The sequence below is a fragment of the Dama dama genome, chromosome 4, assembly GCF_033118175.1.
Source record: "Dama dama isolate Ldn47 chromosome 4, ASM3311817v1, whole genome shotgun sequence".
NCBI lineage: Eukaryota > Metazoa > Chordata > Mammalia > Artiodactyla > Cervidae > Dama > Dama dama.
Genome location: NC_083684.1, coordinates 31,408,275 through 31,424,646, shown reverse-complemented (window position 1 = coordinate 31,424,646; position 16,372 = coordinate 31,408,275). Strand labels below are relative to the sequence as shown.

At 59.1% G+C, this 16,372-nt stretch overlaps 1 protein-coding gene across 3 annotated transcripts in view; it reads left to right on the top strand.

Moving 5' to 3' along the window:
• KIFC3 (kinesin family member C3) overlaps positions 1-15,764 on the top strand; it is a 34,973-nt gene extending 19,209 nt beyond the window's left edge. The window contains exons 6-22 of one of the 3 annotated variants that reach the window (XM_061138611.1): positions 3,353-3,418; positions 3,880-4,023; positions 4,174-4,413; positions 4,937-5,110; positions 5,590-5,737; positions 5,823-5,953; positions 7,120-7,231; positions 8,514-8,695; positions 9,689-9,793; positions 11,664-11,794; positions 12,300-12,423; positions 12,808-12,937; positions 13,025-13,254; positions 13,694-13,828; positions 14,278-14,386; positions 14,875-14,903; positions 15,100-15,764. In XM_061138611.1, coding sequence (XP_060994594.1) covers positions 3,353-3,418; positions 3,880-4,023; positions 4,174-4,413; positions 4,937-5,110; positions 5,590-5,737; positions 5,823-5,953; positions 7,120-7,231; positions 8,514-8,695; positions 9,689-9,793; positions 11,664-11,794; positions 12,300-12,423; positions 12,808-12,937; positions 13,025-13,254; positions 13,694-13,828; positions 14,278-14,386; positions 14,875-14,879 — 2,166 coding nt within the window. In that variant the 3' untranslated portion in view covers positions 14,880-14,903; positions 15,100-15,764. The remainder of the gene's footprint in view (positions 1-3,352; positions 3,419-3,879; positions 4,024-4,173; positions 4,414-4,936; positions 5,111-5,589; positions 5,738-5,822; positions 5,954-7,119; positions 7,232-8,513; positions 8,696-9,688; positions 9,794-11,663; positions 11,795-12,299; positions 12,424-12,807; positions 12,938-13,024; positions 13,255-13,693; positions 13,829-14,277; positions 14,387-14,874; positions 14,904-15,099) is intronic. The other 2 variants (XM_061138612.1, XM_061138613.1) reach the window with 2 other exon arrangements.
• Positions 15,765-16,372: the final 608 nt, after the last annotated feature.

The following is a 16,372-nucleotide window of genomic DNA, read 5'->3' as shown; positions in this document are numbered from 1 at the left end:
ATGGAGGGCCAGGCTTGGTGGGAGGTCGAGGGTGGGTAATCAGTAGGTTGTCTGCATTGAGAGGAGCAGACAACTGGGAAAACGCAGACCAGCCCGGGCAGCCCCACCCTCTGCTGAGCCTGCTTCTGCTGGGAGATGTAACTATGGGTTGGCGTCAGGTCAGCAGACAGGCCCCATCTCCCAGGTCTCCCCCGAGGCTGCCCTGCACCAGGCCTGTGACTCAGTTTCTCTCCGATGACAAGGAGTCTGAGCTCAGGGAGTGCGTGTATGTTAAGTCGCCTCAGTCGTGTTCGACTCTTTGCGACCCATGGACTGTAGCCCACCAGGTTCCTCTGGGATTCTCCAGGCATGAATACCGGAATGGGCTGCCATACCCTCCTCCAGGGGATCTTCCCAACCCAGGGATCGAACCTGTGTCTTTTATGTTTCCTGCATTGGCAGGCAGGTTCTTTACCACTGGTGCTGCCTGGGAAGTCCCAGGGAAAGTGTTGCACAAACTCAGCCTGGTCGCTTCTCAGCACTGGGGTTGACTGCGTTTGAACCCTCTTGGTGTACAGATGCAGGTATGGTCGCTGACTCAGAGCTGTGCTGGGTGGGCAAAGGGGGTGCCTGTGGGCCCCCCCCCCCCACTAAAAGCTCTGCCCTCTGGTCAGGTTCACCCTCAGCTCCCCATCTCTGCTCTGAGCCTGCCTCCCGTCCGTGGTTCTGTCTCTGTCTCCATCGCCCACTGTTTTCCCTGACCATGAGGGACTCACCTGTTCCCCCTCCTAGGCTGGGAGAAAGCTGCCATCTTCCCCGCGGCGCCCCCTGAAGCCGAGCCCTCTGTGTGGGGGGCAGGGGTCCCGCGCCTGGGCAGGGTGTGTTCTTCCTTCCCAGCCCCTAATGGAGCTGGCCGGCCAGGGCACAGCCACCGCACACCACGGGGTGGTTTGTGCCTGACCAGCTGTCCTGCGGTGCCAGTGTGACCGTCCCACTGCCCGAGTCAAGCCGGGAGAGAACGAGGGTCTGACATCTCTGACAAGAGGGGTCTTTTACAGCCTCTTCCTCATGCCCCACCTCACCCCTAGCCTGCACCCCAGGGGTAGGCACCTTTTGGGGTGCCCCTCTGAGATTCCAGACAGAGGCTTGGCACTCCCAGAGTTCCGATTGTGATGTAAGAAGAGAATAGGAACTGGGCTGCAGGCAGGTGGCAGGTAAGCATCCTGACTACCCCCCCCCCCCCACCCCAGATAAACACTGGAAACCCCATTTTCACTGCATTGGATCCGAGTGCCAGTGGTGCTGGCACGAGGTCTGAGCACCCCCAGCCCGGTGCCAAGGAAGCAGTCTGTTGGGACACTGACTCCGTGCAAGTGGATCTTACTGGGTGATTTCTGAGGAAGGGGAGGGAGGTGGGGGCCCCCAACCTTTCAAAACGAGGTGGACTCCACCTGTTTCAGGGTGGGAGGAGTGCAAGAGAAATATATATTCTTTGAGACTTAAAAATTACTGCAAAGTGTTAAACATTTGTCAAACATAATCCTGCTATCCAGCGCCCTCTACATTTTTGTATCGCAAATACAATTTTGTTTTTGGATTTTTCTTTTACTTAATACATTGAGGAGCCATTCCCTACATCATTTAAAATTCACGATAAGCATTTAAGTAACAATTACACAGTAGTGTATGAGTGCATTTACCGTGACCTACCTAACCATTCCCCTAATGCTGGGCATTCAGGTTATTGCCCGTTTCATGACTAAGGAATGAAAGGCTGCTTTATTCAAACTCCCCTCTAGGGCAAAGGGACTGAGCACTCTGTGTCCGGCTCTTAACAGAAGGGGGCGTTGGAGTGGGCAGAGAAGTGGCACAGGCTTTGCTGCCTGCCTTGATCCATGTCCAGTGTATTGCTAGGAAGGAATGTGCTGGTGGAGCAGGTGACAGAGGTGACCTTCTCGGGTGCCCGCCCTTAAGTCACCTGCTTGTCCGCCAGCAGGCTTTGGGCAGCCAGGTTGGTCCTCCCAGCCCCTCTCTGGGTCTTGTGTCTTGTACTCCACCTCCTCAACTATGAGTGAGCAGCTCGCTGGTATCACTGGTCTTTTCCTCGGAGGTGGGGTCACGCCTGTGACCCAGTTCCTCCCCCAACACACTCAGAGAAGCAGAGGCCCACTTGTGATTCAGCCGCGTTCTCCAGCCCCAGGAGATGGTTGGTTCTGAGCTCATGCTCAACCGATTGTTGATGACATTTCAGCCGTATGTAGTGGGGAGATTTAATATGCACAACCTGAAAATCTCAATGTCTGGCTTGCTTGAAAGGTCAAAAGTTTGGCAACGCTGGGCCTGTATCCCCACCGCCGCCCCCCGCCCCCACCTTCTTCAGGTGAATCTTGGGCATCTAGTCCTGCACTGCCTTCCACCTGCCTTAGCTGGCTGGTGGACTCTGTAGGCAGTGGGCTTTGTCTCCTGGTGTTTAGTAGTAGCCAGCCCAAGGCTTCGTGGCCTGCTTGTGTAAACCGCACCTCCTTATCTCCGTGAAGGGAGCCTGACTCTCTCATGGTACCTTTCCCAAGGTTCCCTGTGGTCATCACAGAATGTTCTGCAGGGAAATCCCTAAACATGCCCTGATGAATGCTGGTGCCAAAGTCTTCATCTGCATTTTGGGTTATTTCTGAGGGGAGAGTTCCTGCGGGCGGGCTGACGTGAAACCAGGGTCTAGGCCTACGTGGAGAGCAGGCAGCCCCCCAGGATCCTGCTCTCTGGGGGCTGCTTTCTCCTCCTTGGGCTCTGGCTGAGCCAGGTCACCCTCGCCTCCTGATGGAGTGCACACCCCATGGATCTCCGGCAAGGCAGACCGGAAGCCGGGATGATCGCAGATACGATAGGTGTGCTGGTCACTGGCCGGCTGGTGCCTCCACAGACAGACTCCCCAGGAACCACTCAGGGTGGAAAATTCTAGGGGCCAGTCAAGGACCAATCCATGTTTTGTAGTGCCTGGAGTTTATACAGTTTGGAGGCCTATTAAGAAAAAAGGATATAGAGTTACAATTACAAAAGTAGGTACAGGCCTGGGCAGGGGTCTAGGCAAGGCAGGTGTCCTGAGGGTCAGTCCCTTGAGTCCCCCATCGACCTGCCCCTGGAGTGGGCCCAGGGGTCCCCTCTCCGCTTTCGCTTCCCGGACTCTCCTGAGAGCCCAGGCTGGCTGGTCCTGTGATGGGAGAAGGTGCTGAGAGCTGTCAGGAACAGGTCAGGTGCATCACACCTGGAGTTCAGGTGTGGCCTGATGTATGAACACAGGGAGGGCTGGGGCCATGGGGTCAGGCGAGAGGCCTGGGAGTGAGAAACCAGGCTTACCACCCCGGCTTTCTGCTGGCAGGTGGAACACCTGAAGGAGAAACTCATAAGCCAGGCCCAGGAAGTGAGCCGCCTTCGATCTGAGCTGGTGAGATCCTAACACCATCCTAACGGGGCTGAGGGGTGGGGAGAAGCTTCCAGGGTACTTATCACCACGAGGTTGCGTGACCCATAATGGGAGGGAGGTTAATTCTTGTTTGCTGATGTAAAGCAGGAGTGTGATCTCTGTGTATATAAATACGACTTTCCTTGTTACTTTCACACTCAGGAAAATAGATTGAGAGGGCTGGGGTGCAGCCGGGAGCCGTTGCTATCTCACCACCCTCCTCCATCTCTCCTCTCCTCTGATCTCATCTTTGTCTTTATCTTCTCTGGAGCCCCTTCTCTCTTCTCTCCGTCCATCACCGGCCTTTCTTTCTCTTTTCTCCTTCTCTCTTCCTCCCCATCTTGGCCCTCTGCCCACCCCACCCTGTACTGTCTCTGCCTCCCCACGGCCCCGTCCTTCACCCCACCTGCCCTGACCACATGCCCCGCCTCGACTCTCTGCAGGGAGGCACCGACTTGGAGAAGCACCGGGACCTGCTGATGGTGGAGAATGAGCGACTGAGGCAGGAGATGCGGCGCTGCGAGGCGGAGCTGCAGGAGCTGAGGGCCAAGCCGGCAGCCCCCTGTACAGGCTGCGAGCACAGCCAGGTGGGCCCAGGACCCGCATGGTCCCATGGTCGGGGGAGCCAGGGGCTCGATTCCCAGCAGTCACCCCAGCTCCTCACGCTGACTCTTGCCCGCTGGTCTCACACCGGGCCCGTCCCCACCTCCCGTGCCTCTGTGGCTGTCCGTCTGCAGGAGAGCGCCCAGCTCCGCGACAGGCTGTCCCAGCTGCAGCTGGAGGTGGCGGAGAACAAAGGCCTGCTGTCAGAGCTGAACCTGGAGGTGCAGCAGAAGACCGACCGGCTGGCCGAGGTGGAGCTGCGGCTCAAGGACTGCCTGGCCGAGAAGGCGCAGGAGGAGGAGAGGCTCAGCCGGCGCCTGCGAGACAGCCACGAGACCATCGCCAGCCTGCGCGCCCAGTCACCGCCCATCAAGGTGAGCCGGGGCCGGGTGGCTGCCTGCTGTATGCACCTGGGCTGTGCCTCGGCACTGGTCCCTGGAGCCCAGGACAGGCCGGGTGTAGAATAGGCATGTCTTGGTGAATAAGTAGGTGCAAGGGGTTGAAGGAATCCTTCCAGGTCTGCACTCAGCCTGGCCCCTTCCCTCTCCTGCTGTCCAGGGTCAGGCCATGTAGGCGTCCAGCAACCGAGGCTTGGGGTGCCTGCTGTGAGCCAGGCACGGTTGCGATGCTTCACGACATTCCGCCCTCGTCTTTGCCCTCCTTGTCTGTTCTGTGCCCAGCCTTGGGCCACAGCCAGGCTCCTCTGGGGCTCGTGAAAATGAGAAGATTCCAGGAGGCCCCTGCAGCATTCTGGAAAGCCAAGACCTCAGGGCTCCTCTAGTTTTTTTCTGCGGGCTGTGAGTGGGATGCTCCTGAGGGGTCCCCTCAGGGTCCCAGGGTGAGGGCAAGGCACCCACACGCCTCTGTGTTGCCCGCCCCTCCGCCCCTCCCTTGCAGTATGTCATCAAGACCGTGGAGGTGGAGTCGTCCAAGACCAAGCAGGCCCTCAGCGAGTCGCAGGCCCGGAACCAGCACCTGCAGGAGCAGGTGGCCATGCAGAGGCAGGTGCTGAAGGAGATGGAGCAGCAGCTGCAGAGTTCACACCAGCTGACGGCACAGCTCCGGGCGCAGGTGCGCGGGTCAGCGCGTGGCTGTCGGGGCGGTGTGTGCACGCTGGGGTCGCCCTGTAGCACAGGGCAGAGGCGGAGCACTTGGGGTCCCACAGACCCGTGTTCCAGCCCCCCTCTCCCTGCTGGCTGTCATGACCAAGGGCAAGTTTCTGCTCATCTGTAAAATGGTCTGATCGCAGAACCCAGCTCCCAGTGGGGCTTGACCTCATCGCAAGATTGACTCAGGGCCCGTCACACACGCTCTTGGAAGGGTACCCTGGTCTGTATCATAACTGACAAGAGATCCTCTCCCCTGCTTCCCAGGGCCTATGGGACCCTGGATAGTGCTGGGCTGATGCTGGGAAGTAGCTGCACGGAGCTGGCAGCCCTCTCGGGGAGAGAGATGGCCATCCTATCCCTCCCTTGTGCATGTGTGTGTGTGGGAGGGGGCATCTCGCCTTACCATGGGGTGTTGCACTGAGCTCCTGACCCTGGCTTCAGATCGCAATGTACGAGTCGGAGCTGGAGAGGGCCCACGGGCAGATGCTGGAAGAGATGCAGTCCCTGGAGGAGGACAAGAACCGGGCCATCGAGGAGGCCTTCGCCAGAGCCCAGGTGGAGATGAAGGCGGTACACGAGAACCTGGCAGGTGAGCCGGCCGGCTGAGCCCTAGCCTGCTCCCCACACCATGGCCCTTCACCCCGTCTGCCTCTCACCCCTTTGTGTCCCCACAGGCGTCCGGACCAACCTGCTGACGCTGCAGCCAGCGCTGCGGACCCTGACCAACGACTACAATGGGCTCAAGCGTCAGGTGCGCGGCTTCCCGCTGCTGCTGCAGGAGGCCCTCAAGAGCGTCAAGGCCGAGGTGAGTGCAGGCCCTGGGTGGAGGGGCTGGGAGAGGCTCTGGAGCCCCTGGGTGGACACAGCATCCCCCACCACGCCCTTCCCAAACTCAGACAAACCCCCAGACGGCAGCTCCCTTCTCTACCACACACACGGCTATCCTCAGACCATTGGAAAAACAGTCTGGTCAGGGGTAGGTATTTGGATATTTGTCTTGTTATGAGTCTGTAAAGCAAACACGTCACATATATCTTTATATCCCATAAGGGCTACGCATATCTTTATATCTCAAATATGCTACACATATCTTTACATCTGTTAGGTTTAATTTAATTTTTTCAAGCTGTACTTGCGCAGTATGAGAATAACCAACGTCTGTAAAGTGCCTCCTACATGCCAAGCCTTTTATAGCCATCGGCTCCTTGAGTCTGTGTGACAGCTCTGCAGGGTAGACATATATTTGGGAAATCGAAAATAGTTGTTCTCCTTTAATAAAAAAAATCATGTCAATAATACATGGACATGTTGAAAGTACACACTTCACAGATGGGTGTCAGATGAAAAGGAAAGGCCTCTCTCTGCCACCCAGCCCACTCCCCAAAAGAAACCTCTCCCACCATGCCCCCTAAAGGGCATCCCGAGCATGTTGAAAACTATTGACATGTGTGTGCATGTACATGTACTTCCCTTTCTCCCAACAAAGGGGAACGGGTGTGAGTGTGGCCTGCATCTTGTTTCTTTTCCCTATGAATGGAACTTGAAATCTTTATCACCAGCTCCTATGAATTCCCATTTTACAGATGAGGAAATTGAGGCTCGAAGACATCGAGCCAGTTGCTTCTGGTCTCCCAGCTCCTCAGAGTAGAGCTGAGATTTAGGTCCAGCTGAATCCTGTAGTCAAGGCCTGGTGCTGTGGAGTGAGGGGCTGAGTCCCAGCTCTTTGCTTATCAGCAGGGCAATGTTTAGATTGGCTTAGCCTCTCTGGGGCTCAGTTTCTTGCTCTGTAAAATGGGTCTGGTCACAGTACCTACCCAGAGGGTTATTGGGAAAATCTGATGTGTGATAGCTCAGCTCAGGTGCCCAGTCCAGGGCAGGCAGCGATGAGCAGGCTGTCAGTGGGGGGGCAGCAGCCGGGCATGTGAGGTGGGTGGAACTGGCCCCCTGATGGTGCTGCCCTTCCCCCACCAGATCGGCCAGGCCATCGAGGAGGTCAACAGCAACAACCAGGAGCTGCTGCGCAAGTACCGCCGGGAGCTGCAGCTGCGTAAAAAGTGCCACAACGAGCTCGTGCGGCTGAAAGGTGACTGCCGGGTGGGTTGGGGGGTGCCCAGCAGACGGGGCCCTGACCTGCCTCAGGGGTGCTCCTGCCCTTCCCTTTGGCCCCAGTTCCAGTCCTTGGAGCTGTGCCCTGTCATTTTGAGGCACTGTTGTGATCCCCTCTTTGTCAATAAGGGTATGGAGGCACAGAAATGTCACAGGAAATTTGCTCAAAACTGCATAGTGCGTAAATGAACGGTCCACTTTGGATCTGTCCAACTCTGAAGGCTTTCCTAGTGCCCATGGCAGCCTACCGGGTGTTGGAGGAGTGGGGCATTGAAGTACTGGGTGGTGGGTGGCTAGAATTTCATTTATTCTGATGTAGGGCTTGGTCAAGCTTGAGAGACCACCCGTTCACTGCCCAGTGGTCCAGAGAGCACCTGCTCTGTGCCACATGCTGTTCCAGACACTGAGGATATGTCTGTGGACCCCACAGAACCCGTCCTTGCCCTCGTGGTGCTTCCTTCAGTGTCAGTGGGGGGAGCGGTGATCATTAATCACCCTGAGAACCCCATCAGTGCCCATTTACCTGGGCTGGGGAGGGGTTCTCAGAGCTCCTAAATATCTGACAGTTGAGGGTGTCGAGGGGGCTTCTTGAAGGAGGTGGAACCAGGGCTGAGACCTGGACTGTGAGCTGGAGTGGACAGGCGAAGGGAGGTGGGGCCATGCTACATGTGATGGCGAGTTTTCTCTTCATTCTCCTCATTCAAGCCTCTGGGATCCCATCTAAGGGCTTGAAGCAAGGGGGATGGCATGATTGAATCTGTGCCCAGTCAACCCCGGGGCTGCCCTGTTGACCATGCCCATCTTCTGCCTGGTCCCGTCAGCCCATCTGATTCCCAGACTCTGTCCTGGCATTCACAGTGCCCTTCTAGAATGAGAGAACAAGCTCCTTAGCTTAGTGGGACCCAAGCCCCTCATTGTGTGTGGGAGGAAACTGAAGTCCAGATGTGTAACGAGTTGTCCATTTTGGTATTCCACCCAAACTGAGTGCAAGGTGCAAAGTCTGAACTCTGTCCTTTCCTCTATGTCCCCAAGGTGAGGCTGCCACCCTCAGTTGGTTTGCTTAGCAAAAAAGGTATTGATACAGGAATTCATAGTATAGTGTGAATGACTAAGAACAGCTTTGTGGGCCACCTTGCCCTTGGGGGCCTTACTAAGAAGGTAGGGACCTCCTGAGCCACTGGCCTGCTCCGGACACCAGTGTGGAGGTAGTCTGGTCTTGACCTGGCCTGTACCCGTCTCTCCTGCCCCATCCAATCTAGGGAACATCCGGGTGATTGCCCGTGTCCGGCCAGTCACCAAAGAGGACGGGGAAGGACCAGAGGCGACCAATGCTGTGACCTTTGATCCCGACGACGACTCTATCATTCACTTGCTGCACAAAGGAAAGCCTGTCTCCTTCGAGCTGGACAAGGTCTTCTCCTCACAGGCCTCACAGCAGGATGTGAGTGTGGCCCCTGCCGGGAGAGGGACAGAGAGACACACTCACCTCACGTGAAGGGGGAGAGATGGGTGAGGGCTGGACAAAAATAAATGTAAGGGAGGGGAGACAGGATGGAGAAGCCTAGGGCTACATGGTCCCTCTCTTTACCTATGGAGGAGAGAAGAGGGTGGGAAGGCAAAAAGGACTTCACAAGGGCAGATCCATGCATAAGCTAGGGCAAACCCCCCGTGGCTCCGCCCATCACAGACACACCCACTCTTGCGCCCACCCTACTCAGGTGATCCCTCCTATCCTTATAGCCACACCCACCCTCATAGCCCCTCCCACCCACACGGTCCCCTCCCATAATCAACCACACCCACTCAGCCCCTCCCACTCACATGGCCCCGCCCACCCACTGGACCCCGGCTTGTGTGGAGGCAGGCCTCTCCAGCCAAGAGCACGACCTTTATGGGCCCCACGGGCCTTTCTAGGGACTCCCATGCTGCTCGCGCAGACCTCAGGGAGGAGCCTGCAGCCTGTGCGAGCCAGGTGTTTTCAGCATCTGCTCTTCCCTCATCTCTGCCAGGGCTAACCTGAGAGGCCTGTTTTGCTTGTGTCCAGGCTAGGCTTTTATCTTTGCCCCCGTCCTTTGTCAATGGCTGGCAGGCTAGCCAGTGGAGGTGCCAGGCACATGCTGCCTCTGCCTTGAGAGATGGAAAAGCTGGGGGAGGGCTCCTGAGCTCCTGGCCCAGGCTGCCCCTTCCTCAGGTGCCAGTGGGCAGTAATTACTACCCTGACTTCCTTTCAGTCTTTCGGCAATGAGGTTGCCCACTGACGCCTCGTGTAAATGACTCATTAGTCACAAATTCCTCCTCAGTGAGCTGGTTGCCCATGATAACATGTGCCATGTTGTTGCTGAAGGAGGGGAGCAGTCAGGAGGAGGTGGCTGGGGTAGGGGGCGGCCAGCAGCCTTGGCAGCTTCACATCCTCCAGCCTGCGTCTTCTCTGCAGGTGTTCCAGGAGGTGCAGGCCCTCATCACCTCCTGCATTGATGGCTTCAATGTCTGCATCTTCGCCTACGGCCAGACGGGTGCTGGCAAGACATACACAATGGAGGTGGGTACCCACTGGATGGAGCAGGGGTTCGGAGTGAAGACTGCCCCCTTGCTGCCATTGATGGGGGTGCCCCTCATTGGTCTTGAGGTTCTGTGTGGGGCATGTTTTGCCTCACTTGGTCTTCACAGCCTTAGAGCCGAGCCCATAATTATTTGCATTAACCCTAAGGCACCAGGCCTGAAGAGGGGGTGCCCTGCCCAAGCACACCTGTGTGGTCCCAGTAGGTACGGGGAGGGGAAGGTGTGCTGATAACAGCCTCTGGCCCCAGAGGGGTCTCAGCCTGGGCTAAGAGTCCAGGGCAGATTGCTGTGATGTATCTCAGGATTGCCCTCATTTCAACCACACACTGTATTGGGCTCCTGTTGTGTGGCTGCTCATGCTGGGCCCTGGGGGTTTGGGATGAATGAGGGGGGATCTCGGCCCTCAAGGAGATCCTTGGGCAGCGGGAGAGACTGGCCAGTGGAGGCTGTCATGGGGTGCCCAGCTCTTATCTGCAGCTCTCAGGCCTCATCTCCCCGCCTGTGCCACCCTCCCCCCACCCCACGCCCCACGCCTCCATGGGCAGTGGCCTGGAATAGGGGTGTTGAGAGGAGGAAGAATCTTGACTGTAGACAAAAATGGAAAGCTGGTCCTAGGGCATGTCTTTGGTTTGTTAGCATTTCCCTGGCTCTTGAGGGTTGCTGCAGGATTCTCCAGGTAGGGGAGGAGGGCAGGTGACTTGGTGTCCCAACAAGGGTCGTGAGAGGGCCCTGCTGGCCCAGGCTGTTAGACACCCTTTGGGAAGGCTCCCGTGGTGGGCCTTTCTTCCCCAATCTGGACCTTCTTTTCCCTCAAGAAGGGATTGATTAGACTGTTTATTGAGAGGCAGGCCAAAGAAAGATGGGAAGGGGAAGGGGGTGGTTGGGGGGAGTGTGTGCAACACCACCTAGGCTCCCAGCTCTGGCTGGGGTGCCCAGAGTTGAGGTGATACCAGGGGCACCCATCCTCCAACTCAACCAGTTGAGGCTCCACGTGCGTCAGGCACCCTGCCTGGGGCTCAGCCATGACCAGAGTGCCTGCCCCGCGGAGCTGGCCCACCCGTGGGGAGACGGCAGTGCCCACGGCAAGTCACCATGTGTCCTTCGGTCAGGTGCTAGGGAGGAAAATTCAGCCAGGAATGAGGAATCAACAGTGAGGGAGGGATCTGGCGTTTGGAGGGAAAGGAAACTTCCCTGAGGAGGTGACATTGGTGCAGACACCAGAGCCAGTCACAGAGAGGAGTGTGGGGCAGAGGGGACAGCAGGGCAGAGGCCATAGGGCTGGCGGGTGTGGGGAGGATACTGAGGCCCCAGTGGCAGAAGCGGAAGTGGAGGTGGAAGGTGCCATCCACACGGAGGCCCAGGTGAGGACTCCAGATTTGTTTCTAGAAAGGCTAGCCAGCCCATCCGGCCCCAGTTCACTCGCCAGCTCTCCCGCAGAACCTGGCTCACCATGGCCCACCTGACATTGAGCCCCAGAGTGGGGCCTCTGGGCAGCAGCAGGGAAGTCACACATTCCCAGTGGCTCCTCCCAGGGGGCCCAGCACGGCCAGGTATCCATCAGCAGCCCCTGTGTGCATGCCCCGGGCCAAGTTCCACCTGGTGCTCTGCTTTAAGTCTCAGGCCCAGTCCTGGCAGGGCTGTTTTAAAGGTGAGAAAACTGAGGCCCAAGGAGGTGGAGCGGCTTGTAGCCGGTGGAGGGTGTTTCGGGGGCAGGCCGGCATGTGGGAGCTTAAGTCGGGGAGGCCGGCCTGGGAGGGGTAGCTAGAGCAGGTGGAGAGCATCTGCACAGGTCAGCCTTTGTGGGGAGAGGGGAGAGGCCTGGCTCACTGGGGCCTTGATTTTACCCCCAGGGGACCCCTGAGAACCCAGGCATCAACCAGCGGGCCCTGCGGCTGCTCTTCTCTGAGGTGCAGGAGAAAGCGTCCGACTGGGAGTACACCATCACCGTCAGTGCCGCGGAGATCTACAATGAGGTCCTCAGGTGAGTGGCCCTCAGGTGAAGGGCCCTCAGATGGGGGCCTCAGGTGGGAGTTGAATGTCGTGACTAGGCCCAGAGGATTCACTGTGTCCAGGCCCCTCCCCTGCACTAGCAGGCGGGAGGGAGGAGGACCCACTGAGCCCAGCTGGGACACCCAGACCAAGGCCCTCCTGTCCCTCTCAGAGTGCCCTCACCCTGCCTGCAGGCTGCACTGGGTGGTGAAAAGTGAGAGTGGGGTCTTGGGGAACCCTGCCTCCAGGGGTTCAGTGCAGCATGGGGGCTGGAGTTACCACCACCCCAGGACTTTTGGGGAACATTCCTGCCTCTGCCCTTTAGCAAACTGAGGGCCCAAGAGGAGCTGGAGCTGGGAAGGGAGAGGGTCTGAGCCCCTTGGTGTCCAGGAAGGCATCCTGAAGTGTGATGGGGGAACATTCCAGGCTGGGGGCGGGAGCAACTGTAAGCAGAATGCAGACTGGGAGGAGGGAGTGACTGTCCTTCCTGCCCTCAGGGACCTGCTGGGACAGGAGCCCCAGGAGAAACTGGAAATCCGGCTGTGCCCAGACGGCAGCGGGCAGCTATACGTGCCGGGGCTGACCGAGTTCCAGGTGCAGAGCGTGGAGGACATCAACAAGGTGAGGAGCTGGGCGGGCCAACGCGGGGCGGCTCCGCCCACAGCGGGGCGGCTCCGCCCACAGCGGGGCGGCTCCGCCCACAGCGGGGCGGCTCCGCCCACAGCGGGGCGGCTCCGCCCACAGCGGGGCGGCTCCGCCCACAGCGGGGCGGCTCCGCCCACAGCGGGGCGGCTCCGCCCACAGCGGGGCGGCTCCGCCCACAGCGGGGCGGCTCCGCCGGGAGGGATGGGGCTCGGGTCCGGCTTTGCCGGGTTTGCAGGCCTCTGGGAACCTGCTTCCTCCCCCGGAGGAGGTAGCGGGTGACGCCCCCTCATGGGGTGCTCCAGGACTGGGGATTCCGAAGACCCCACTCCAAAGCCGGTGCGTCGGCCTTCCCGCCTCCAGGTGTTCGAGTTCGGCCACACCAACCGCACCACGGAGTTCACCAACCTGAACGAACACAGCTCGCGCTCGCACGCCCTGCTCATCGTGACGGTGCGCGGCGTGGACTGCAGCACCGGCCTCCGCACCACGGGTGAGCCAGAGCCCCCAGCGCCCGGCCCGAGCACCCCACCCCTGCCTCTCCTGGGGTGGCCCTCACCTGCCCGCGCCCTCCCCGCAGGGAAGCTGAACCTGGTGGACCTGGCCGGCTCGGAGCGCGTGGGCAAGTCGGGGGCGGAGGGCAGCCGCCTGCGGGAGGCACAGCACATCAACAAGTCGCTGTCGGCCCTGGGCGATGTCATCGCTGCCCTGCGCTCCCGTCAGGGCCACGTGCCCTTCCGCAACTCCAAGCTCACCTACCTGCTGCAGGACTCGCTCAGCGGGGACAGCAAGACCCTCATGGTGGTGCAGGTGAGGGTCTCAGGTGGGCCTGTCAGGGTGGCCATCAGCGTTTAAGGACTTGGCCAGTTCCAAGAACAGGGGCCAGTTCCAAGAACAGGGGTTCCCACCCACCTCCTTCCCCTGCAGCAGGGATACCCCACAGGCTGTGCAGAGAAAAGCCTCTTGTCTTCAGCAGCTTTGGAGTCAGTGACATGTGCCCCCCCACCCCCACCCCATAGCCTACCCAACAGACCTGGCTAGTCACGCTTTGCTTGCAGCTTTCTCCACTTCAGGCACCTCGGTGAAGTTGCCCGCCACACCTGCCCCCCAATCCCAGCTCCCTTCCCTCTCCTCTTCTCCAGGGAGCCTTCTAGAATCCCCTGGTTGTGAGCTCCCTCTGATGCCCTTTCCAGTTCTGTGAGGACAGCCGGCCAGCCAGGTGGAGAGTGAGCTCTTGTGTGTCCCCTAGGTGTCCCCTGTGGAGAAGAACACCAGTGAGACGCTCTACTCCCTCAAGTTTGCTGAGAGGGTGCGCTCTGTGGAGCTGGGCCCTGGGTCCCGCAGGACAGAGCTCGGGTCATGGTCCAGCCAGGAGCACCTAGAGGTACTGGGACCCCCACAGGCCTGCCTCCGTCCGGCGCTGAATCAAAGATTCCGGTCATGGGCAGGAGGGAGGGTGTGGCGGGGAGAACAGCCTGTGGCGGGGAGAACAGCCTGGAGCGGGGAAGACAGGAAGATCCCAGAGAGGTTGGAGCCAGAACTTGAACCCAAACCCAGTAGTCTTCTTCAGTCCAGGTGTTTTTGTTGACCTCAGAGGTACCTAGGGGTCATCAGCTGGTTGGAGGTGGGGCAGGGAGGTGCGCGCTGGCACACAGATGCTCAGTAGTAACTAGTTTACTTCTTTGTTAATTCCCACCTTCTTCCCATGATTATTGTATCATCATGACGTCCATCTTGCAGGTGAAACAGTTTCAGGTGGCTGGGGAGGGGAAACGTGGGCGGGGGCAGACCCAGGGCAGCAGACCCCGCCCACCTGCCCTTCTCTGCCCACAGTGGGAGCCAGCTTGCCAGACGCCACAGCCCTCAGCGCGAGCCCATTCGGCCCCTGGCTCTGGGACCACTAGCCGCCCAGGCTCCATCAGGAGGAAGCTGCAGCCCTCAGGTGAGTCTTCAGGGAGGGAGCCAGGGTGGGGAGCCTCCCCCATCGGCTGATCACAGCCATGGGCTGCCCTTATTGGAGTGGGCTTAAATTTATGGAACTTCTCCAGACCAGCTTCAGTTTCACAACCTTCCTTGGCCCTGGGAAGTAGTTAGGGCAGACAGCGCTGGGTCCATTTTACTGGTGGGAAACTGAAGGCCCCTTCGAGATGGAGTGTCAGGAGGCGGCCAGCCCTCCTGACTCCTAGCTGGGCCGCTGATGTGAGGCCCAGGACGCAGTTCTCTGAGGCTGGGTTCATGAAAGACATGCCCTCCCAAGTAGGCCATGGATGGGTGATTAGAATCCGGGGCTCCAGCCCCCAGCTTGGCCCACTCACAGAAGCGCCTGGCAAGTGTTTGAGTCTAAAGGGGCTGTGGGCAGCAGGGTCCTGGGGGGTGGGTCCCAGCCCAAGGCCAAGCCTACCAGTGAGACACCTGTTGCTTTGATTTCAGCCTGACGGCTGGGGCTGCAGAGTCTCCAGGTGAGTGTGGGGGCCAGCAGCCCAGGGCTGCCCGCCCACCCGCCTGCCTGGCCGCCTCGGGTTGCAGGGCTGTGCCGGGAAGTTGGCTGGGTCTGGGGCTCGCTGCCTGCTATCTGTGTGCTTCTGCCCGGGTGCCTCCTGCTCTGGGACAGAGGCTGACTGTCCTGGTGCTGACAAAACCTACCCCCTCCCATAGGGAAGTCCAGGCCATTGCCCGTGTGATGGACATGCCCACCCTGCCGAACCAGGGACCAGCGACTGGGTCTCCACGCACGGCTGGCCTGCCCCCGCTGCAGCGTCTGGAGCCCGCGAAGCAGAGGCCAGAGTGGAGGCGCCTCTTTGACCCCATCTCCCCTGAGATGAGAAACATGTTCAGAAGGAAACACTGTCTCTTGGCTGTGGCTCTGGGTGCAAGTGGCACAGGCTGGAAGGGCGGGCCCAGGCCATCAGTGTGGGCCCTTGTGGGGAGGGCAAGTGTGTTGTGTGGGAGGGTGGGCCCTCGCCCGGGCTGGCCCAACCCTCCCCAGCCCACAGGGCCCCTGCAGAAGGCACAGGAACTGTGGGAGCTGGGCGGTTGGTGGGCAGCCCTGTCCTGCTCTTCTCTGGGAGTAGAGCATCTCGCCAGGTGTGTATATAGTGTTCCTAGGTGTACACAGGAGGCCTGCTCCTGCCGCGGGTCGGGCTTTATTTATGGCCGGCAGGAGGCCAGTGAGTGGGGATCTTGCTGCTCCCCTCTTCTGCCTGGCACCAGGCTGTCTCCCTGCTCACTAGCCTCTTGAAATTTTCCTCCCTCTGAAATCCTATTTAAGAACTTTTGGAAGCTTAGCCATTTTTACTTATTAAAATAACCTTTTTACACAAGCACTGTCTGGAAGAGTTGGTCTTGTGAGCCCTGATCAGACGCAGGGAGCAGGGTGTTGGCATGTTGTGGGTGGTTTCCCAGTGCTGGCTTGTCACCCACTAAGTCAGGATCAAGTGACCTCCTACCCTCATCCTTACCATGACTGACCCATGCAAGTACTGGCACCTTCACCTAATAAATGGGAAACTCAAGCTGTCCAAAACCTTGCCAAAAACCTAGGCACAGTGGTCCCTACTCCACTCCTGCCCTCTGCCCTGGCCTCGCCCCCTTACGTGAATGGCCATAGGTGAGTGCCACCCCCTCCTCCCTCTGCCCAAAGCGCCCCAACCATGGGTGCCATGCCCACCAGGCTCCCCACCATGAAAGTGGAGCTGGCCTGAACCTGGTCTCAGCCTTGGGAAAACGTGTGCAGGGCTCTGTGGGGTCCTCCCACCAAATGGGCTGAAGCTGCCTCAAGAGGAGAAGCGGGGTGACCTCTGGGTCAGGGGAGCTGTTCTGGCCAGCCAGCCTGTAGGGAGGAGCAGCTGTTCAGAGAATGGGGTAGCTGCCTTTCCGATCCCATCCCTGGAGGCCTCCGGGGGTGGGGGGAGGGGGGTGAGCTCTGGAT